This window comes from Colias philodice, chromosome 12 (assembly GCF_061535455.1).
Source record: "Colias philodice isolate Cphi_HAF_F1 chromosome 12, ilColPhil1 Martin Lab GWU primary, whole genome shotgun sequence".
Classification (NCBI taxonomy): domain Eukaryota; kingdom Metazoa; phylum Arthropoda; class Insecta; order Lepidoptera; family Pieridae; genus Colias; species Colias philodice.
In genome coordinates, this window is record NC_143097.1 from 8,734,853 (window position 1) to 8,753,249 (window position 18,397).

Sequence of the window (18,397 nt, forward strand, 5' to 3'; positions counted from 1 at the left end):
TCATAGGTACATGCCAGTGTAAATTCCCACGATCTTACGGATATCAAATATTAAAAGTTGAAATCAGTAAACTTTAAAATAAATATACCTACGATGGTTAAATAAATTTATGATAATCGCATATCTAACTACCTAGTTACATCTATTACAAATTTTTATATTGCGCAAAATTAGCGAGCATTTATTCGTTAGTTTTATTTAAAAGAGTTAACTACATAATAATAATAAATTAATTAGTATTATTTTCATTTGAACGCGAATTTATTTACTATTACAAAACATAATAGTCATTCTTTGAATTATAAGTTATAATTATTTGAACAACATTTTACTGTGACAATACGTATAAATATTCGATATATCGGCCATTTGAAGAGGGTTGGGGAACGTTAAAAAACAAGTTTGTTTTTCTTTCGTCTACCGAGCCTGATCGAAGATTCAGTCAGGAATAATAAATCTTAATCAGATTGAAAAGCTGTTAGCGGGACTTTTTTCTCAATTTAGTTTCGACGTGATGTGATAAATGTTATATTAATGACAGAATGGCGATTGGTTTTAATTCTCAATGTATTTCTTTAATTAAAGTACCTAGTTACACTTACAAGACTGCTAGTAGGTAATTTAATATAGATGATTGTTTTAGCGTAACCTTACAGAAAGATCTTGTGACGATATTTCCTTTTCGATCTTGGTTTTTGACTAATAATAATTTACCTACTAGATACTTAACTAATTTAAAATTTATTGTTATGATTTTTTGGTAGAAAGTTACATAAATAAGTACGATCTATCTCTTAAAGTACCAATTTAATATTTAAAAAACGTTTTACATTAAGGTATCGTAATTTTTAATGAAAATTGTGTTGTGGGTTGGTTAAGGCTCTTCAATTGCTTTGTAATCTACCTTTTGTAAACTGTCATATAATCTTTTATAATCTTAAGACACCGGACCTCCGTTAAGGCTCATCGTGCACAATAAACTAAGTAAACTCATTTACAAGCACAATATTGTTTATTATAAACGGACTCATTAATCTATCTCCATTCCCGCCTAAATGAATTGTGCCACTTAATAAAGATCGTCGTCGACCCGGGGGGAAGGGGACTTACTAATTTATGCTCGAGTGTAACTCGTATTGGACTTTGGAGGCTTTTAAATTTAATAGCAATTTAATTAGTTTTTCGCTTAATTTAATTATTATTGTTAAATTTTTATTATGGCAGTGTTATTCCATTTGTAACTTTTAATAGAGACTGTTGTGTTGCTAGCACCATAAAATTCTAATATGTTTGCATGTTAAGTAGGTATACCTTGTTTTGAGACAACAATACATTATGATGTTATTGAGCTATTCGTATTAAAGCTACCTAATACCACAGACTAATAATAATATACTACGTATCTAATACTAATACGAACATCGAACGAAATAATATGATAGTAAGCATACTGAGCAGTAAATTAACATAGTTAAGCGTTTGTTTGTGTGTATTGTTTCTGTTTTTTATTTCTAAATAAGTATACTGTATAAAAAGGAGCCTTACATTCCATGGATATCAAATTCTCCATAAAATTAAGTCTTATTTTGCGTGACATCGTTTACCTTTCTTATTTAAGAATTAGGGAGGGAATTTCGCCCTCTAATTATGCGGCTCGACAAATTGCATATTTCTCGTGAAGACACGTATTAAGTGTCATATTAGGGGCATTTTATCCAGTGTTTTTATAATTACTAGAACGAAATGAATTTTTAAGACACAAGATAAACTCATGGGCTCTTTGTGTTTTCTATTTTCATTTTATTAAGGAAATGCCTTGCCTTAAAATGTAAAATTATTATATCTATATGAGAATATCCACAGAATATCTATGTTCTTTATCGACCACAGACAAACGTCAATTTATTATTTATAGCGGGATTATTTCGCAGGCTCGGCCCGATCGGCAATATGGCAAGCGGCGGGCTAAGCCGATGATTTAAACATACAGCTTATCGATTTAGTAAAACGTGAAAGTAATTAATCATATTTTAGAGGGCTTTTCAAACACCTCAAGAGCGTTTATTGTTGGGAGAGTGAAAACGTAGCTCGGAGTTAGTACCGATTACAGAAATTTTCGTTGCGCTCAAATGATTAATTGAACGCCAATCAATTTAATCTTTGGGGAAAATATTATGAGGTTTTATTACTTGGAACTGTGAAATGCGATCACGATTAACTGAATAGGTAGGCTCTTCAAAACATAGATATTAATTACTTATTAGTTAAGTTGCATGAGACAGTTGCTTTATTATTGCTTATATTCATGTATGTATTATTGTTTCATGAAATCAGATTTACAGAAACGTATAGAATTGATACTTATGTTGCTTTTAAAGTACGGTGACCTTTTTTTGTTTCATGACTTGAATTTAGAAAAGAATGTATCAAAGAATCTCGTGTTACCTTTTACACCCAGTTACCTTTCACATAAGAATGCATTACCTTCGCATCCCATCGGAGTATGCTATTGATATGCAAACTCGTCTTGAAGTCTTCAATTGTAGCAAATCGGAGCTATCGACGCGTCGCTATCAGTCAAAGGGCGTAAGCAGGATAATAGGGCTTGACAAGTAAATACATGAATGTAGTCCTATATGTATGCATCGGATTATTGAGTGATTTGAGGAGTGTAAATTCGGATTTGTAGTTTTATACATGTATTCGTAATATGGTGTAGAGATAATAATATAGTTTAGGCACAGATTAGATACTAAGTGTAGGTATATGTAATAAAAAGAAAGTGTCATTAAAATAATCGAATAGTGCATAGTTCAAGAATATTGTTTTCTAAGAATCATCAGAGATTCAGTAAAAAAATTATTCAATTTGTTTGTTCATTATAAACTACATGTACAATAATAAATGTAATTTTGCTCATAACTTTGTCCTTTGATACAAAATTTTTAATTTCAACAAAACAGATAACAGAGGTGCAAAAGGGAAAGGATGTGTAAATAAAAATCCAACATATTTCACATAAATTTATTTCTTCATATACATTATGTATAATTCTGCGAATCCACTGTGTCCCGGGACGCATCGCGGGATATTTTTTACAAAATAACGGTTTAACTTTCGAGTTAATTACATTCATTTTTTCCCGCCACGTTACGTCCGCCATTTGCAATTGCTCTAAACATAGACAGGCGCTTTATCGCAATTCAAAATATACAAAACGCAAAATAAATCGGGGAAATTACATTTAATTTCATTGTTCGTTTGTACTGGTCAATAAAACAGAAAAATTAATACGTATTCCATTTTACGTTTACGTAATTAACATAAAATCATATTAGAATCAGGTAAAAATTACAAAGAATCTGCAAAATGAAGCGTTCAAAGCTTTCTGTTTTATTCAAGTATTTAGAGCGACATCTTACAACTATAGTACATTTTAATAAACATAAAATACAGAACCTCAATTAAAGGTATAATTACACTTAATAAAATAGCTGCAACATTATACAGAAATACACAACACAAATTAAGTAAGAACACATCGAAAACAAATCAGTCTTATTTCAAAATGAAAAGGTTTTTGCACTTAGTATGTACATATATTCAAAATTGTATGGTTTTGTGGCAAGTGGCAACATTATTATACTTTGTACTGTGAATGGAATATTATTAACGGGAATACCTATTACAAAATTAAACTATGTTCGCAAGTAACCTGAGTATTAACCGTTTTAGTACGGAAATCCTTTATCTGCTTCAGTAATTAGTATATTGTATCGCTTTAAAGAATTTAATCTGTTAACAGCAGTGAGTAGCCTTAAAGACATATTTCAATTTTAATTATTTCAATACTTTCTGAACATCAATGCAAAACGTGATAAATCTATTTCATGATATATTTATACAGTTTTAACTGACTTTGCACGAGTGATGGGATTTTATAAAAATATATTTTCATTCAATGCCGGTAAAAAAATATTTCATATTTTATTGCGTAGGTGTGGTGAAGGTTTAATGTTATGTTCAGGTATTATTTGAATTTATTTTTGCGTTAACAGTTGGCTGGTCCGAATGTCCATAGAAAGTGTTTGGGGAGGGGCTTAATATATTCAGTAGACAATAACATGTGCGTTGATCCTTTAGTTATCATGAAACGGTAAATGAGAATTAATTTTAAATAGTTCACTCATACGATAAGTTCAAACAGTCACGTATCTACTATTTAAACCGTTATGAGAAATGAAATTAAAAACTAACACGTGTATATGAAATAGTTGCCAGTTAAGAAGCTGCGTTAAAGATAATCGCAAGCGCGAAGCTGCCGAGTTCCGATACGCATATCATTCAACGAGTATTAAATTTTCACTATCCAATTTAACAATATTCTTTAAAATCTATTTTACTTCCATATTACATATATTTTGATTTATAGCTACACGAAACAATTGGCAGTTACATTTCTTGATATATCCATAATCCATAGTTCATTCATAAACGCATCGTACATCTAAATTTCGAAGCTCAAGTTTAACTTATACGTAGATCGATATATTTTAGATTAGATAAGATTGTATAAAAGGAGTTGAAAAACCTAAATTGTAAGTGTAGTTACAAATACTAGGCAAGGGATTAAACAATAACTCCACCTAGATATAGCCTTAAATAGTGTTACATTCAGTTTCTTAGAGCTTTCGTTTACAAGTGGCTAAGAAGCGCGAAATCATATCACAAATACAGATTAAAAATTATACAGATAATATAATTTTTCCACCGTCCATCCGTTGCCGAATAGATTCGATCATTTCCTACGATTCATTTAATTATTACAACACACAGACAAAACAATTTTCTACCTAACATTAGATATGTCATCGAATCACCTTTTCCATACGTGGCAGTGACAATATATTACATAGAACGTATTCAAGCTTTAGAGGTAGCGCGCACGAGCAACTTTGTCTCCGCAACTATTTTGTCTCTGCAACTATTTTGTCTCTCCCACCCATGGGCTAGTATGAAAGTGCGCGCACGTAGCGACGCAACTCCCCATACAATTGATGGGAGAGACAAAATAGTTGCGGAGACAAAGTTGCTCGTGCGCGCTAGCTCTTAATGAAACTATTACAATGGACAAAGAAAACCGGTATTCATATACATCTGAAGTACTGTTTAAGGCGATTGTGTGTAAAAAACTAAAAACTATTTACATAAAACATTACATTCTACGCACATGACATAATTTCACACGACACAGCCGATTCGTCTAAGTTTGTTGTTACATCGCAATGAAACATATTACCATAATTTACACTACTTAACGTATTTAACACCCGATATGAAAAATAAACTTCTAATTACAGCTGCAATAACTATTTATACATTTTACATTATACTGTATCGTATATGGGCCGGGGACAACTGACGATTTTACGGCGACAAATGATTTTGTTAACCCGTTAATAGTGACTTTTTTTTAATAATCTTAGATTTCTTTGTTTGTGTTTGTTCGAAAAAACGTTATATACTTAGGTAAAACACAAAAGCGAAAAAAAAAATTCACTGGTCAAAGGAAAAAAACTATTTTTTTATTAATTTGTCGCTGTTTGATCGTCAGTTACCGCCGACCCTAGTCATAATATGTGATTAGACTTGATTATCATATCGCGTAAGTCACTAAGCGCACTGATTCCATTCCCTAATTATATTATATTAGCAAATAATTGTTCATGGCTCAATCGATAATACAGTTAATTTTAAACATTATTAATTTCCCAAACATTTTATAAGTTTTTTTTTCGTTAATAATTTTCATAAATGCCTCAAATCCAGTTTATAGTACTGCTCATAGGATCAATTAGTGTGAACAACAGTATACTTTTCTATATATCGAAAATAGGGATATAGGTTAAATATAGTAGTTCATTCTCATGGGCGCCTATATCTATACACTTCAATGTAAAAGAGACAAAAAAAATCCATAACTTTTTTAGATGTGTACAAAAACTAACAAAAATATTGAAAAATTCATACAAAATTAACTACTGACCTGCAAAAAAATTATTTTTATAAAAAAAAAATCGTAAAAATGTATGAGATAAATGCGCCAAAGAGAAGACATTACAAGACGAATAACAATTACCCTTTCCCACTCACAATCATGATTACACTGGTCTCACAGGTTATATATATCATAAGTAACGTTAACTAGGCACTGTCGCGATCTAGCCTCTTTATCATCGTTATTATAAGAGCCTTTATTTTATCTTTCGGACTAAAAGCGACTTAACACACTTGCCAAACTACACGATTATATGCAAGCCTCTTTACTAATCTAGGGTGAAACGTAAATTTTTATCAAATATCAAGTTTTAGGTGAATGTTAAGTCGCTCGAGGGTGAAATGGAACGTGTCGTTTATGAAAAGTTTATTATTGTCTTAATTCGGTCCATGCGGAGTTATTTATATGGATGATCATTAAAAAGGGTATCGCTCCTCAACCTCCTAATTGCGACCCTCGCGGTATTCAATCCTTTGGCATCGCCTTTCTGAATGTTGGCAACACTGGTCCAATTTTGATTAAATATCACTTTCAGATTAGGTACATAAAAAGGGTCAAATTATAATAAACCTTAAAAAACGGAGTAGACCTTCAAATTTATCAATTAAATTTTGTAAAAGGTTATGCTGCTTCAAAAATTTCAATATTGAATTCATTTATACGCAAATAAAAAAAAAAAAATGTTAGGCCAATAGAATGGCCATCATAGAGTTTTCAAAGATTTTTTCTGTTCAATATTCAAGGGAACCAAATTTCACAAATTTCTACAACGAAATTCCCAAAAACCCTGATTGAGGAGCGACATTGGAACATATTTTTGATATAAATGACGCTGATAACAATGTTGATGACGACACGTTTCCGAAAGATCCTGCAGGGCGATATAATAAGATAGGTGACGCTTTAGGTGACGCTGTGTGTGACGGAGCGTCGCCTACACGAGCCTGTCTCAGCGTCAGTTCGCGTAGTGGTCGAACGAGCCCAGGTACTCCAGGGCTGCTCGGTAGCAGAATTCATACTGGTCCTGGTGAATATTATAAAAGTCGTAGAATATATTTTTTAACTACTACAAACAAATATTCAACGCTCATATCATTAAATTTTGGGGTAAAACTAATGTAAATATGTTAGTTGAAAGTTAAATAACAAAATTTCAGAAATGTAATAGACCCTCTTCACAATTGAGAGCGTTGGACCAAATGATCGTCGATGTTTGTCGCCGTTACGGCAATTATGTATAAACACCTACAAAAACGGCCGATCAAAGAAATTTAGGCCCTCTACAGTCTACGCTATCGTGATTGCCTCTACTCGTCCAACGCTGCCTATTCTAAAAAGGGCTAATAAAAATTTTTTTAAAACAACAAAAGTAGGCTAAGTAAACTGAGTTACGTAGTGCATAATTCACAAAAAGCATGAATTTTACGATTGGATTTTTTTTTATATAGGAACATAATGTATAAACTATTTGTTCTATCACACTATCTATTCATTCGTACAAAAACTGAAAATTTTTCTTAAAACACAAAAAATACAACACATTTTAAAATGAACCTATATCCAACTATTCTACTATACCTCAGTCTGCACCATGGCGGGCCGCATGGTGCGCAGCGTGCGCACGGTCTGGAACACGTCGACCGCGCCCTCGTACTGCATGCGCTCCAGCACCGTCGACAGCGTGATGAACACGCCCGTGCGGCCCACGCCCGCACTGTTTCCATGTTTTTAATATCATTATCGACGTAAATATTACAAAGAGGAAGATTTTCATTGCGCTGTAGGTGATAAATAATCTTAATGACGGTAATATCGATTTTAAAAATTCCTTATAATGTGAAAGTTATATCTTTATCTATTCTATTTATTTCAGGTCAAAAGGACATCGGCCACTGCCCATACATACCAAGACCTGACTATGAAATGTCGCGACTAGAGAATCCAATCCCGCATCAAAATCGCGATCCCGCAAGCCTGCGGGATTAAGATCAGCAATCCCGCGGATCCCGCGGGATTTGCGGGATTGATTTTAATTATTATTATTTTTGTTTCATGTAATTTAAAGAAAGAAAATACACACAAATATTTTTAATTATTCTTATCAACATCTAAGCAAAGTTATCACTTATATTATAAATTAAATATAATGATGTTTAAGACAATACAATATTCACAATATTTCACGTTTCATATTTAGATTTTTATTTGAAATAGAACATATGCATTGGTTTTAGAGGCATTTAAAATCAGCTTATTTTTTTTTAAATACTTTCGAAGAAATGATAAAGTATCTAACGTTTCATCTTTTAGATTTGATCTTATCTTGTTGCATAAATTGCAGCGGCGGAAAAAGCAAGCTCGGCTTCCACACTTGTAGGCGGAATTGACTTTACATATGTATAAACAGCTTCCAAATACTTCCCCCTATTCCCTCCACATTCAAAAAGTGTCATTATCAAATCAGTTGAATTATCTCGAGTGGGTACACGCACAGCAGCTCTAGACTCTGCCACCCATTCAGTACGCTCAAAGTTAAATCCCCGTGCGCCGTAGTGGAATCCCCAGTCATAGAGTACTGGAACTGACATTGATTACGTTTCGTTCCGTCCGATAATAGTTCCGATCATCGTCTGAGCCTATTTTTCTTACTTTTTTTCAATCCCGCGAACGTGCGGGATCCCGCATGAGTAATCCCGCATTTTTGATCCCGCAAAAAAGGTGCGGGATCCCGCATTAGCGGGATCCCGCGTTAGCGGGATTGGATTCCCTAGTCGCGACCATGATTAATATAGGGCTTAAATGGTTCGCCTAACCACCCTTAGCAATCCCACATTGCAAATATGTATATTATTTGAAAGTCGTGGAGCTTAGAATTTTTACATAGTTTGCCATTTTTGAGGTTATGGCTACGTATATAATGAATATGGTTTAGAATTATACCTACAGCCATAACTAAATTCTAAGGGTGGACGACGTAGCCTATGTTATTTATTTGATTGTTATATAAGCCAATACAACACTGTAGTGACAAATAATAAACAAAATCATGTTTTTCAGCTACGCGTCAGTCATGTCATGTGTCATCTAACCTTTGTGTCTATTATGCCGGTAAAAAATACGTTCCGTTTTACATATTTTAGGTATATTATTAAATGTATTTATGGCAAAAAATATTTTTTAAATCTATAAATTATATCTTTCTTACTGTTTTTGCTATTAAATATGATAGGTGAAATAAAACAAAGAAATATATATTATTATTCTAGTATTTTTTAAACGTAATCGCTAATTAACTCCCGCTGCGCTGTGAAAACGAAACGCATGACACAGGTAAAAATGAAAGACGTTTGGATGCGTTCAAACAATGTTATGAATTTGAGTTTATTTATATTTATACATAACATTTTCCCGGCCCGAAAAAAATAAGTTAGACCCCGTTAGTAAAAGCACGCATAAATTACTATTTTTTGATACACCGATGGTTAATGTTCGCATTCAGGTCATATGTGGCCATCCTCCTTTACAAAATCAAATGATTTTGTATAATTTAGCAGGGGCTTATACAATTTTATCAAATTTAAACGGTAGGTATTCATATAAGTAAGTGTAACAGATATCGAGGTGAAAAAGAGTAATTAATTCTAATATCTATATAAACGAAAAATGTGTCAAATACACAAGTAAAATAGTATTAAAGCCCGTATTACACATCCTAATCCAAATCATATCCATAATCAAAATTGCCAAAACATCATTTCCCAAACCGAAAAGAACCCAAAAGCAACTCAAAATCCTAACCATGTATATAATCAAAACCAATTCATAATGTCCCTAATAACACAAACCTGCAGTGCACCGTAATGGGTCCATCCTGGCCGAACTGCTCCTTCGTCTTGTGCACTTGCCCCAGGAAGTCGATGAACCCCTCGCCGCTCTTGGGCACGCCCTGCTCCGGCCAGTCCGTGAACTGGAACTGTCGCACCGTGCGGGACGCACCGTCGCGCGCGTCCGTTACCTGTGGCGTATAAACATATTAATATTTTTCAAAAAAAAAAAACGTATAATAAACTTGTAAGTTTGTTAGTTTGGTGAGGGTCCAATTTTCAAACCTTGGGTTAAACTTTTTTGGCAAATATCGTATGGAACAACCATATCAAAATCTGTTTAGTTACCTGCTTTTGACATTTTGTTAAGTGTCTTTTTGCAAGTTTAGTGAAAGCGCGCCACATATTTTGACCGTGCAAATTTCAAATTACACATTTTAAATAAATAGATGTTTAAAGTTGTCTTTGAAAGAATCAGGTAGGAGAAATGTCGTACAGTAAAGGGCATTTATAGGTTTCTATAGGATTGTTGTTTGTGTAGGGTTGTTAAAATATACATACCTTGAATTCCCTCAAGATATACTGAGGCATATTGTACTCAGCGATGGGGTCCACGACGAAACATTGGTAGCGCACAGAACGATCGGAAGGCCAGTATTGATGGCACTTTTCCTGAAAACAGAAGTTTATTAGCATGTTTGAATATTAGAACAATTTCGAAATAGATATAAAGTATATACGTACTCTTCCCATTTCCTTTAACTTAGTCAGCATAACAATTATGGTAGAATTATGTTCCCAAAGCATACGCCAGAAGTCATCAGTAGTGTCTGGTAGCGGGCCTTGAGTGGCTATATAAGCTGCTCGGTATCTATAGCCGTCGACGAACGAAGCGTTGATGTAATCAGAACCATCACGAGGAGTCAGACAGACGCGGGTAGACTCATACGGCAAGATGTGCACCAGCCTATTCTTATGTTTGTTACAAGGCAAGCTTGCCGAAACAAACCGACTCGAATCAGCTTTCATGTTCGCAAGTTTCTTAAATTCCAATTCCATTCCAGTTATATTCTCGATCGAATCGATACGCATCAACTTCTGGATGTGCGAGTGCAAGTTACGCGCAGGAACTTCCGTATCGCCGCAGATGACGGCTTCGAGTAAGGCATCGTGGATGAAGATGTATTGGTCTTCGGTTTGCACCATGTAGTTACGTTGTGCACGCAGGCAAGTCACGTGGCCGTAGATATCTACCGTACGTTCGTGTCGAGCTCTCTCCAGCATAGAGTCAATGACGATAAAGCAGCCGGTACGACCGACGCCCGCAGAACAATGTACAACTAGAGGTCCCGCTTCAGGTGGGTTTAAAGCTCTAACTCGACGCAAGAATTGCAAGAACGGTGCCGGATGGTCTGGTACGCCGTGATCAGGCCACGCCGTGAATTGCAATTGTTTAATCTCTCGCCGCTCTGCTCCACCGTTTCTGGTGACTTGGAAAGTACGAATGCAATAAGTAGCCAGTTCTTGGACTTCAGCGATTGCGACTGTCATCATACCGTAAGACTCGCTTCCGCGGCTTGGCCAGTACTGATCACATTTAATCCTAGTTCTTTCTTCGAGCTTCGTCATCATGACTATTGTTGATGTTCGTAGTTCCCAACACATCCTCCAGAAGTCGGCGAAGGTTTCTTGTAATGGTCCTTGAGTTGCAACGTAGGCGTTGTGTTTTCGATAACCATCGCAATAGTTTGCATTAATGTAATCACTTCCAAGTATTCCATCAATAGGTTGAAGGATAACTCTACTATGATCATAGGCTATGACATTAGCATAACGATTTTTAGGTTTGTTAACTTCCATATTAGAGTGATCCCACGTGAATTGTTGGCCTGGTTCAATACTTTCATATTCTTGAGAGAATTTCAGATTATCGTTAGCTTTCAGTCTATCTATATGTTCTGATAGTTCGGAGATAGGAATAGGTGGATGTGAGATCATAGCAGGTGTTTGGAAATTAAGTCGTCTCATTTCAACAGGATCCGATGGAGCTCCAAAACCAATATCTGCTGACATTAATGGTCGAGTAACAGCAGCTTGATCAGGCGTTTTACACGGTTGTCGTCTTCTCTTTACAATAAACAGTAGTACTAGGCATAGCGAGAGCATTAATGCGGCTATGATAGGCCCAATAACCCAAACCATACCAGCTTCTTTTCGATTTTCTTCTATTCTGATTTCAGGGTCACCGTTCATATCTTTAGGATCAGGTCTACTTGGTTCTTCACCTGGTGGAGCTTCTCGCATATCTAGTGATAGATATTCGGAGAAAGGACTTGACGTATAAAGATGTTTCTGCGGCGTATCAACAACAGCTCTCACAAATACTCTGTATCGTTTTTTCGGATTAAGCTTTCTATTAAGGAAGCCTTCGTACATTTCATCGTTTCCGAGATGGAAAGTATATAAAATATTTCTTTGTAAGAACTTTGCGGCGATGTATGGTGCATTTTCATCGTCCGTCCTAGCGTTGTTTTTGATTAAATTTTCTGTTAAAAATTGATCGGGGTTTTTATGGTTATGTGCTTTGTCATCAGGAACTACAACAAGATAATAATGCGATATGGGTCCATATTCTTCGGAGGCTTGAGGTAGAATAACGAGTATTTCATTTTCAACAACACCGTAAAAGTCTGGTTTCACCATTGGTTTAGGCGCTGCCATTTGAGTTGTGACCGTAATTTTAGTTGGCGGTCGGTAAGAGTTATCATTGGGTATGGCACTAATATTCACGTTGTACGTTGTAAATGGCGACAAATCGTTGATAGAATAAGACGTTCTATCGTGCTTTACAACTATTTCTCTTTTAGGAATCTCTTGAGTTTGTGTCATTCCAAGGGAATCCACAAATTCTTTAATGGCATTGTAAGAAATCTTATAACTAACAGGATTTAGCCTCAAAGGTGGAGACCAAGACAGTGTCATTGAATGAGTAGAAACGTCTTGAGCTCGGAGATGTAAAGGCACTTCTTCAGGTCTGATTTTAACTGTTACTTTTTCCGATAACCTTCCCAAACCATCGGCTAATTTAGCTGCCACAGCAATAGCATATTCAGCGAATTTTTCCAAATTCTCCAAATCAGCCGAATGCGTTACGTGAACTGTTTTTTGTTGCCATGCGTCTAGATCTTCAACGGGAGTCATTGTATAAAAGATAACATAACCAACAACTTTTTTCCTTGAAGGTACGGTTTCCCACCATACCTCAACACCGGATTCAGAAGTAGCTACAGCTTTCACTGACATTGGTGCTCTACCGATGTCTCTTTCTGTATGCGCTACGATGTCTTTGCTATAAGGACCAGCTCCTTGATCTGTGTATGCACGAACCTTAAAAACGTAGTGGGCGTCTTCTTCTAACCCAGTGAATACAGCTTTAGTTAATTCAGTGGTCTTCTCTACGAGTGAAGATTGATCTCCTCTCTTATAAAATTGTACATCGTATTTCCTTATTTGGCCACTTCGGTCTGCTCTTATTGGCGGTTCCCAAGTAATACTTACAATGTCTGGTGTTTGGAAATTGTACGATACATTGGTGGGTGGGCCTTTGGGCGCGCCTTCTGGTGTAAGCCAATATTTTATAGTTTCTTGACCAATACCTATTGGATTTCTGCCGGCAACGCGAAATTCGTATTGTACGCCTCTTTCCAGATCATTAATTCTGTGCGAACTAACTTTCGTTCCAGAAAAATTCATTTCTTCGAGTGGTTGATCTTTTATACCATATCGCAACCGGTAGCCTAGTAAATCTCCATACGTCTGGGTAGGCTTAGCCCATTCAATTTCAATTGATACTATAGGATCACGTTCTAGAACCCTGCAACAAAAATCAAAATTAGTACGATGAAAATTTAATAAGATTAATAAAACAACTATAAAATTACGTTTAATTAACTTACTTGAGATTAACAGTAGGTCTATTTGGAACACCGCCTGGCGTTTTGACTGATACAGGTGGACTTCGATCACCGTCACCTTTTCTTGTTAAAGCCGCAACTTGTACGTTGTATCTTGTGTCTGGTTGTAAGCCAGAGACGTTCAACTCCAATGTCGTGTCATCCATTACGTTGAACCGCATTGGATCGTTTAGAAGCCCTTTGCCCTGAGAAATAAATAATAATAAAATGTAGTTTAATCTAAGCTTTTGTTCGTTGGTTTCTTTGTTAGCTACGAATTCAGAAACTACTCAGACGATAAAAAAAATATTTAGTTATCATAAGTTATTTTTACTGAGTTCATATTATTGTTATTTAAAATCAACCCAGGTAAAGCCTGTTTTTAAATGTATTTATGTATGTTTATTTTGAATGAATGTAAAAAATGTATTTTTAACTAATCTTATGCGAAACATAATTTACCTCTTCTCTAACTTCTTGCACGTGAACGTGGTAGCCTCGTATGATGCCATTCTTGTCTTTCTCCTGTGGCGGCTTCCATGTGACGTGTATGGAGGTCGAGTTGATGGAGTTTACTTTCACCTCTTGAGGTTCACCAGGCACTGTGAGTACGAAACATACGTTAGACTGACCGAGCCGTACCTCCTCTACATCGACCTAAATGCCCTATCAGCATCTACGGGAGCGTACTAAATCTATACAAAGCCTCGACATTTTAAACACCTAAATGGACTTAAGCTCAAAATCTTCGAAAAGCGCTGCTCGATTCTCATATAAAGTGCGGTCGGTAAGAGCCGTCGTTTATGCTGATAGAGTATTTCGGTCACGGCGGTTTTCGCCTTTCAGCATCTCGATCGGGCATTTGAATACCAACACACACAAAGAATGTAAACTTTACACCCTTTCACATCATCATAACTTAAAAATAAAACCATTACCTTTCAATCCACATTATAAAGATCAACTAAAACTGTAAAGCGTTTAAGGAGAAATACATTTATTACTATAAGTTATCCAAAAGCGGCGTAACTATAACCAAACAAGATCGCTTACTGATTTATTAGAAATACACACACTGCAAGGGATCACGCATGGGGTCTTAAGATTTATCTTCGCTTTGTTTAATCACACCGGGAAACGTGGATTACGAGTAAACACAAATTCATGCGCACTTAGGTTTTTAACCACTTGCAGTTAGGTTAGTTAAGTTTTGTGTAAATACTAGGAAGGACAAACTACGAAGCTTAGGCACAAGCACAAACGCACGTCTATACAAGCACTATAGTAATTTATACTCACTCTTGATAGCTGTACGGTTACCAGCGGCCCATACAAAGTCAGTGACGAGAGAAAAAAAAGAGAAAAACGCATTCAAATACATTTAAGACAAATTGTGCAAACATTGCAGGGCGAACGGAACTACTAAGTGAGAGATTACGAGTAGAACGCTTGTCGGCATTATGGGGGTTCTCTTATTTCATTTTCCTCGTGTATTTTGAGCTCTTTAGGAGGAGCATTCAGGTTAAGCCGCTTGGGACGTCGGCGACAATGTCGATTCGCATGCAATGCCTTTCTCTGCTCACGTCGAGAGCGCAACGAAAGGTAACGAGAATTTATTTTTCACCCGGGACCGAAATGTCTCGAGCTGCGAGTCAGTCATATATCGCATTATTTGACGTGTACTATTTCAATAAGGGTTAAGTATGAACAGAAATAGGCAATGCACGAGCGGCTCATTTTTATCCCTTGGCGCAGACGGTTCACTCACACGCACATGTATTGATTAAAGCGACGGCGCCGAATTGTGTGTGTGCGTCCTCAGTGTTTGTCTTGTGCGCCATTTCTCTTAAGTGTGTAATGTTGCATACCTTGTGTTGTCCACTGTGAGTTTGTGGCAGTGTCATAGTGTGATTGTCCGGTGCTGTAGTCTTCTAAAAGTTGTTCAGTATAAAATTAAACACGTAAGTACTTTACGGAACTGAAGCCAAATTGTCTTGTAGCGTTTCTCGGATCCCGTCCGTTCCTCAACGGCAATAGCGAACGTTAGGCACAATAGTATTTCGTATGTCACAATATCTAGTGTTCATGCACGACGATAGTTTGATAGAGTATACAGAAGAGAGAAGAAGATAGAAGATGCTACTTGCGATAACTTGTAGCATAAGAGCAAGTGAGATAGATAGAAAGATAGAGGGAAAGATAGTAGCGCGTAGTCTATCTGAGCTGAGCGGTCGGGGAAATGGCTTTGAGTGTCGCGGATTTGATCCCTCAGATCCGTTCTGAGGTGGGCCGAATGTGTTCGATTGAATTTAGTTCAGAATGATGGATCCTCGGGATCGCTCGTCAGTTCAACCCGCTGCCTTCCCGCTAAGAGTACAGTCAGAGTAGTGAGTAGAGAAGTAGTTGTGAGTATAGTAGCATGCGCGCGTGTCATGTTTAAACGGTATTGGTATTCAAATGCGGCGCTCGGGCCGTGGTGATTGTTAGACTGTACCGAGGCCCAGGCAGAATCATGAACCACTGTGATTCTTTACGCTGTATTTTGAACATTTGCAGAGAAAAGTTATAAGTAGGTATTTTGGATCATGGCTCTGAGCGGGCCGTTGGGTCTTCTGTAGTGCCACGCACTCGCTCTCTCACCTCGATTTGCTAGTTGTGCTGAGTGCTCCTAAAAGTGCGATCTTCGCTTTACAATATTGTCCAATAAACAACCTCAATATTGTACAGCGAAGATGAACCTATCCGGTGCCCAGTGAAAAATATTTGAACGAAAAACAGTGCTGTGTTGAAAGCATGCAAAATTGTGTTCATTGCTAAATACTCAAGAACTGTGCGTAAAAATCATATATAACGGTGCCGTCGACACTAGACCAGGTGCATTGTAAGTATGCATATCAGTGAGTGCCATCTTAGCGAGTGACGCAATCGATGACGTCATGAACAATCATTACATGTGACAAGTGAGTGGAAACTTCAACTCTATCCCGCTTCAAGCGGTAAATATATTAAAATATGAGTGAATCTTAAAATATGTACACGTAATTTGCAAGCATATTAAAATATTCTGTTACGAATTTTAACCTCCTCGATTAGTATCCTGCTATTCGCTCAAAAGAAAGGAGAAAAGAAAAAATGGTATTAGTAACGTTGATAGTATTTGTACGATATATTATATGTATGTAGTATGATATATAAGATATAACCCATCCTATAATATGCCCAACCCATCACCAATACATAAACACATTGAAGACATAGGGGAAATAATAATCACCAAAATAGTTATTATTTTCTCTATGTCTCAAGAAATATCGTTAAAAACCAGCCACGAAGCCTAAATCGATTTAATGGAAAGTGACAATTTTGAGGCAGCATTTAAATACTTCGTGATTGATTTAATTATTAGATTCACCTTGTCCCAAAGAAATCCAGTAACATTAAAATGGTACAATTAATATAATATTTATCATTAATTTAGTTATCCTGAAATATTTAGGCATTATATTTTGAAATGTTAAAGAATATTATCACAGAAGATTAAAATCGATGAAAATAAATATAACACCTATTAAATATGTACCAATATCGATACGATTTAGGAAGTTTTATTCTTTAAAATTTCAACAAAATATGCCTTGTATTCATGAAATGTTATTTGAATTTTAACTTAATTCAATTGTTAGTATTTCATTTTTCAATTTTATGTACACATTTTCACATACATATTTAATAAATTGAATTCATTAAAATTTGAATTCAACCTTAGTTATTAAAAGTTGAATAGACGCTATTTATTCATATTTTAAAGGTCAAACAAGTTTTCGGGAAATTGACGACACTAATCTATTAATTATCTTTTGAAAATATATAATAGCATATAATAAATGAATTATGTAAAAAATTCTGTTATAGTGACTGTTTATTTATTATTACTAGTTTATTATTATAATCATACTAGCTTAATTCCAAGTGTATTGTGTACATAAAACCGTTTGCGTGCCGTTAGTACGTACACTAGGTACACAGTACGCAGTACGTACCGTCTTCGTGCGTGCGCACGGTGACCGGGTAGGACGCGGGCCCGTCGCCCACGCTGGTGCCGGCCAGCACCCACACGCGGTACTCGGTCCAGCGCCGCAGCTCGTCCAGCACGAAGCTGGTCTGGTTGAGGCGCACGACCATCGCCTCCGAGTCGCCGCGCCCCGCCTCCACGCACAGCAGCTTGTAGTACGCGATGCGGCCGTTGGCGCGCTCGGCGGGCGGCGGCTGCCACGAGACGCGCACGGCCGTGGGCGAGATCGCGGCCGCGCTCACGTTCATCGGCGGCGCGCCCGGCACTGCAACGCTCAAACGTCAGGCGAGCCCTCGCCTAGTGCGGACCTTCGCCTATACCCTCCCGCGTAGGCCACGACCGGTCGGTCCGAAGCAATCTGTACCCTCCCTCGTAGCCTGCGACCGATCGGTCCGTAGCAACCTGTACCCTCATGTAGCCCACGACCGATCGGTTTGTAGCAACCTATACCCTCCCATGTAGCCCGCAACCGATCGGTCTGATGCAACAT

The 18,397-nt window shown here is 36.6% G+C and overlaps 1 protein-coding gene across 2 annotated transcripts in view; it reads right to left on the reverse strand.

Annotated features, from left to right (window-relative positions):
• Positions 1–3,012: 3,012 nt before the first annotated feature.
• Lar (tyrosine-protein phosphatase Lar) overlaps positions 3,013–18,397 on the reverse strand; it is a 338,436-nt gene continuing 323,051 nt past the window's right edge. Inside the window, exons 17-24 of one of the 2 annotated variants that reach the window (XM_089701766.1) lie at positions 17,876–18,172; positions 14,298–14,437; positions 13,839–14,041; positions 10,627–13,756; positions 10,444–10,554; positions 9,904–10,073; positions 7,637–7,772; positions 3,013–7,082 (exon numbers count right to left, since the gene is read on the reverse strand). In XM_089701766.1, coding sequence (XP_089557892.1) covers positions 7,014–7,082; positions 7,637–7,772; positions 9,904–10,073; positions 10,444–10,554; positions 10,627–13,756; positions 13,839–14,041; positions 14,298–14,437; positions 17,876–18,172 — 4,256 coding nt within the window. In that variant the 3' untranslated portion in view covers positions 3,013–7,013. The remainder of the gene's footprint in view (positions 7,083–7,636; positions 7,773–9,903; positions 10,074–10,443; positions 10,555–10,626; positions 13,757–13,838; positions 14,042–14,297; positions 14,438–17,875; positions 18,173–18,397) is intronic. The other variant, XM_089701767.1, reaches the window with a different exon arrangement.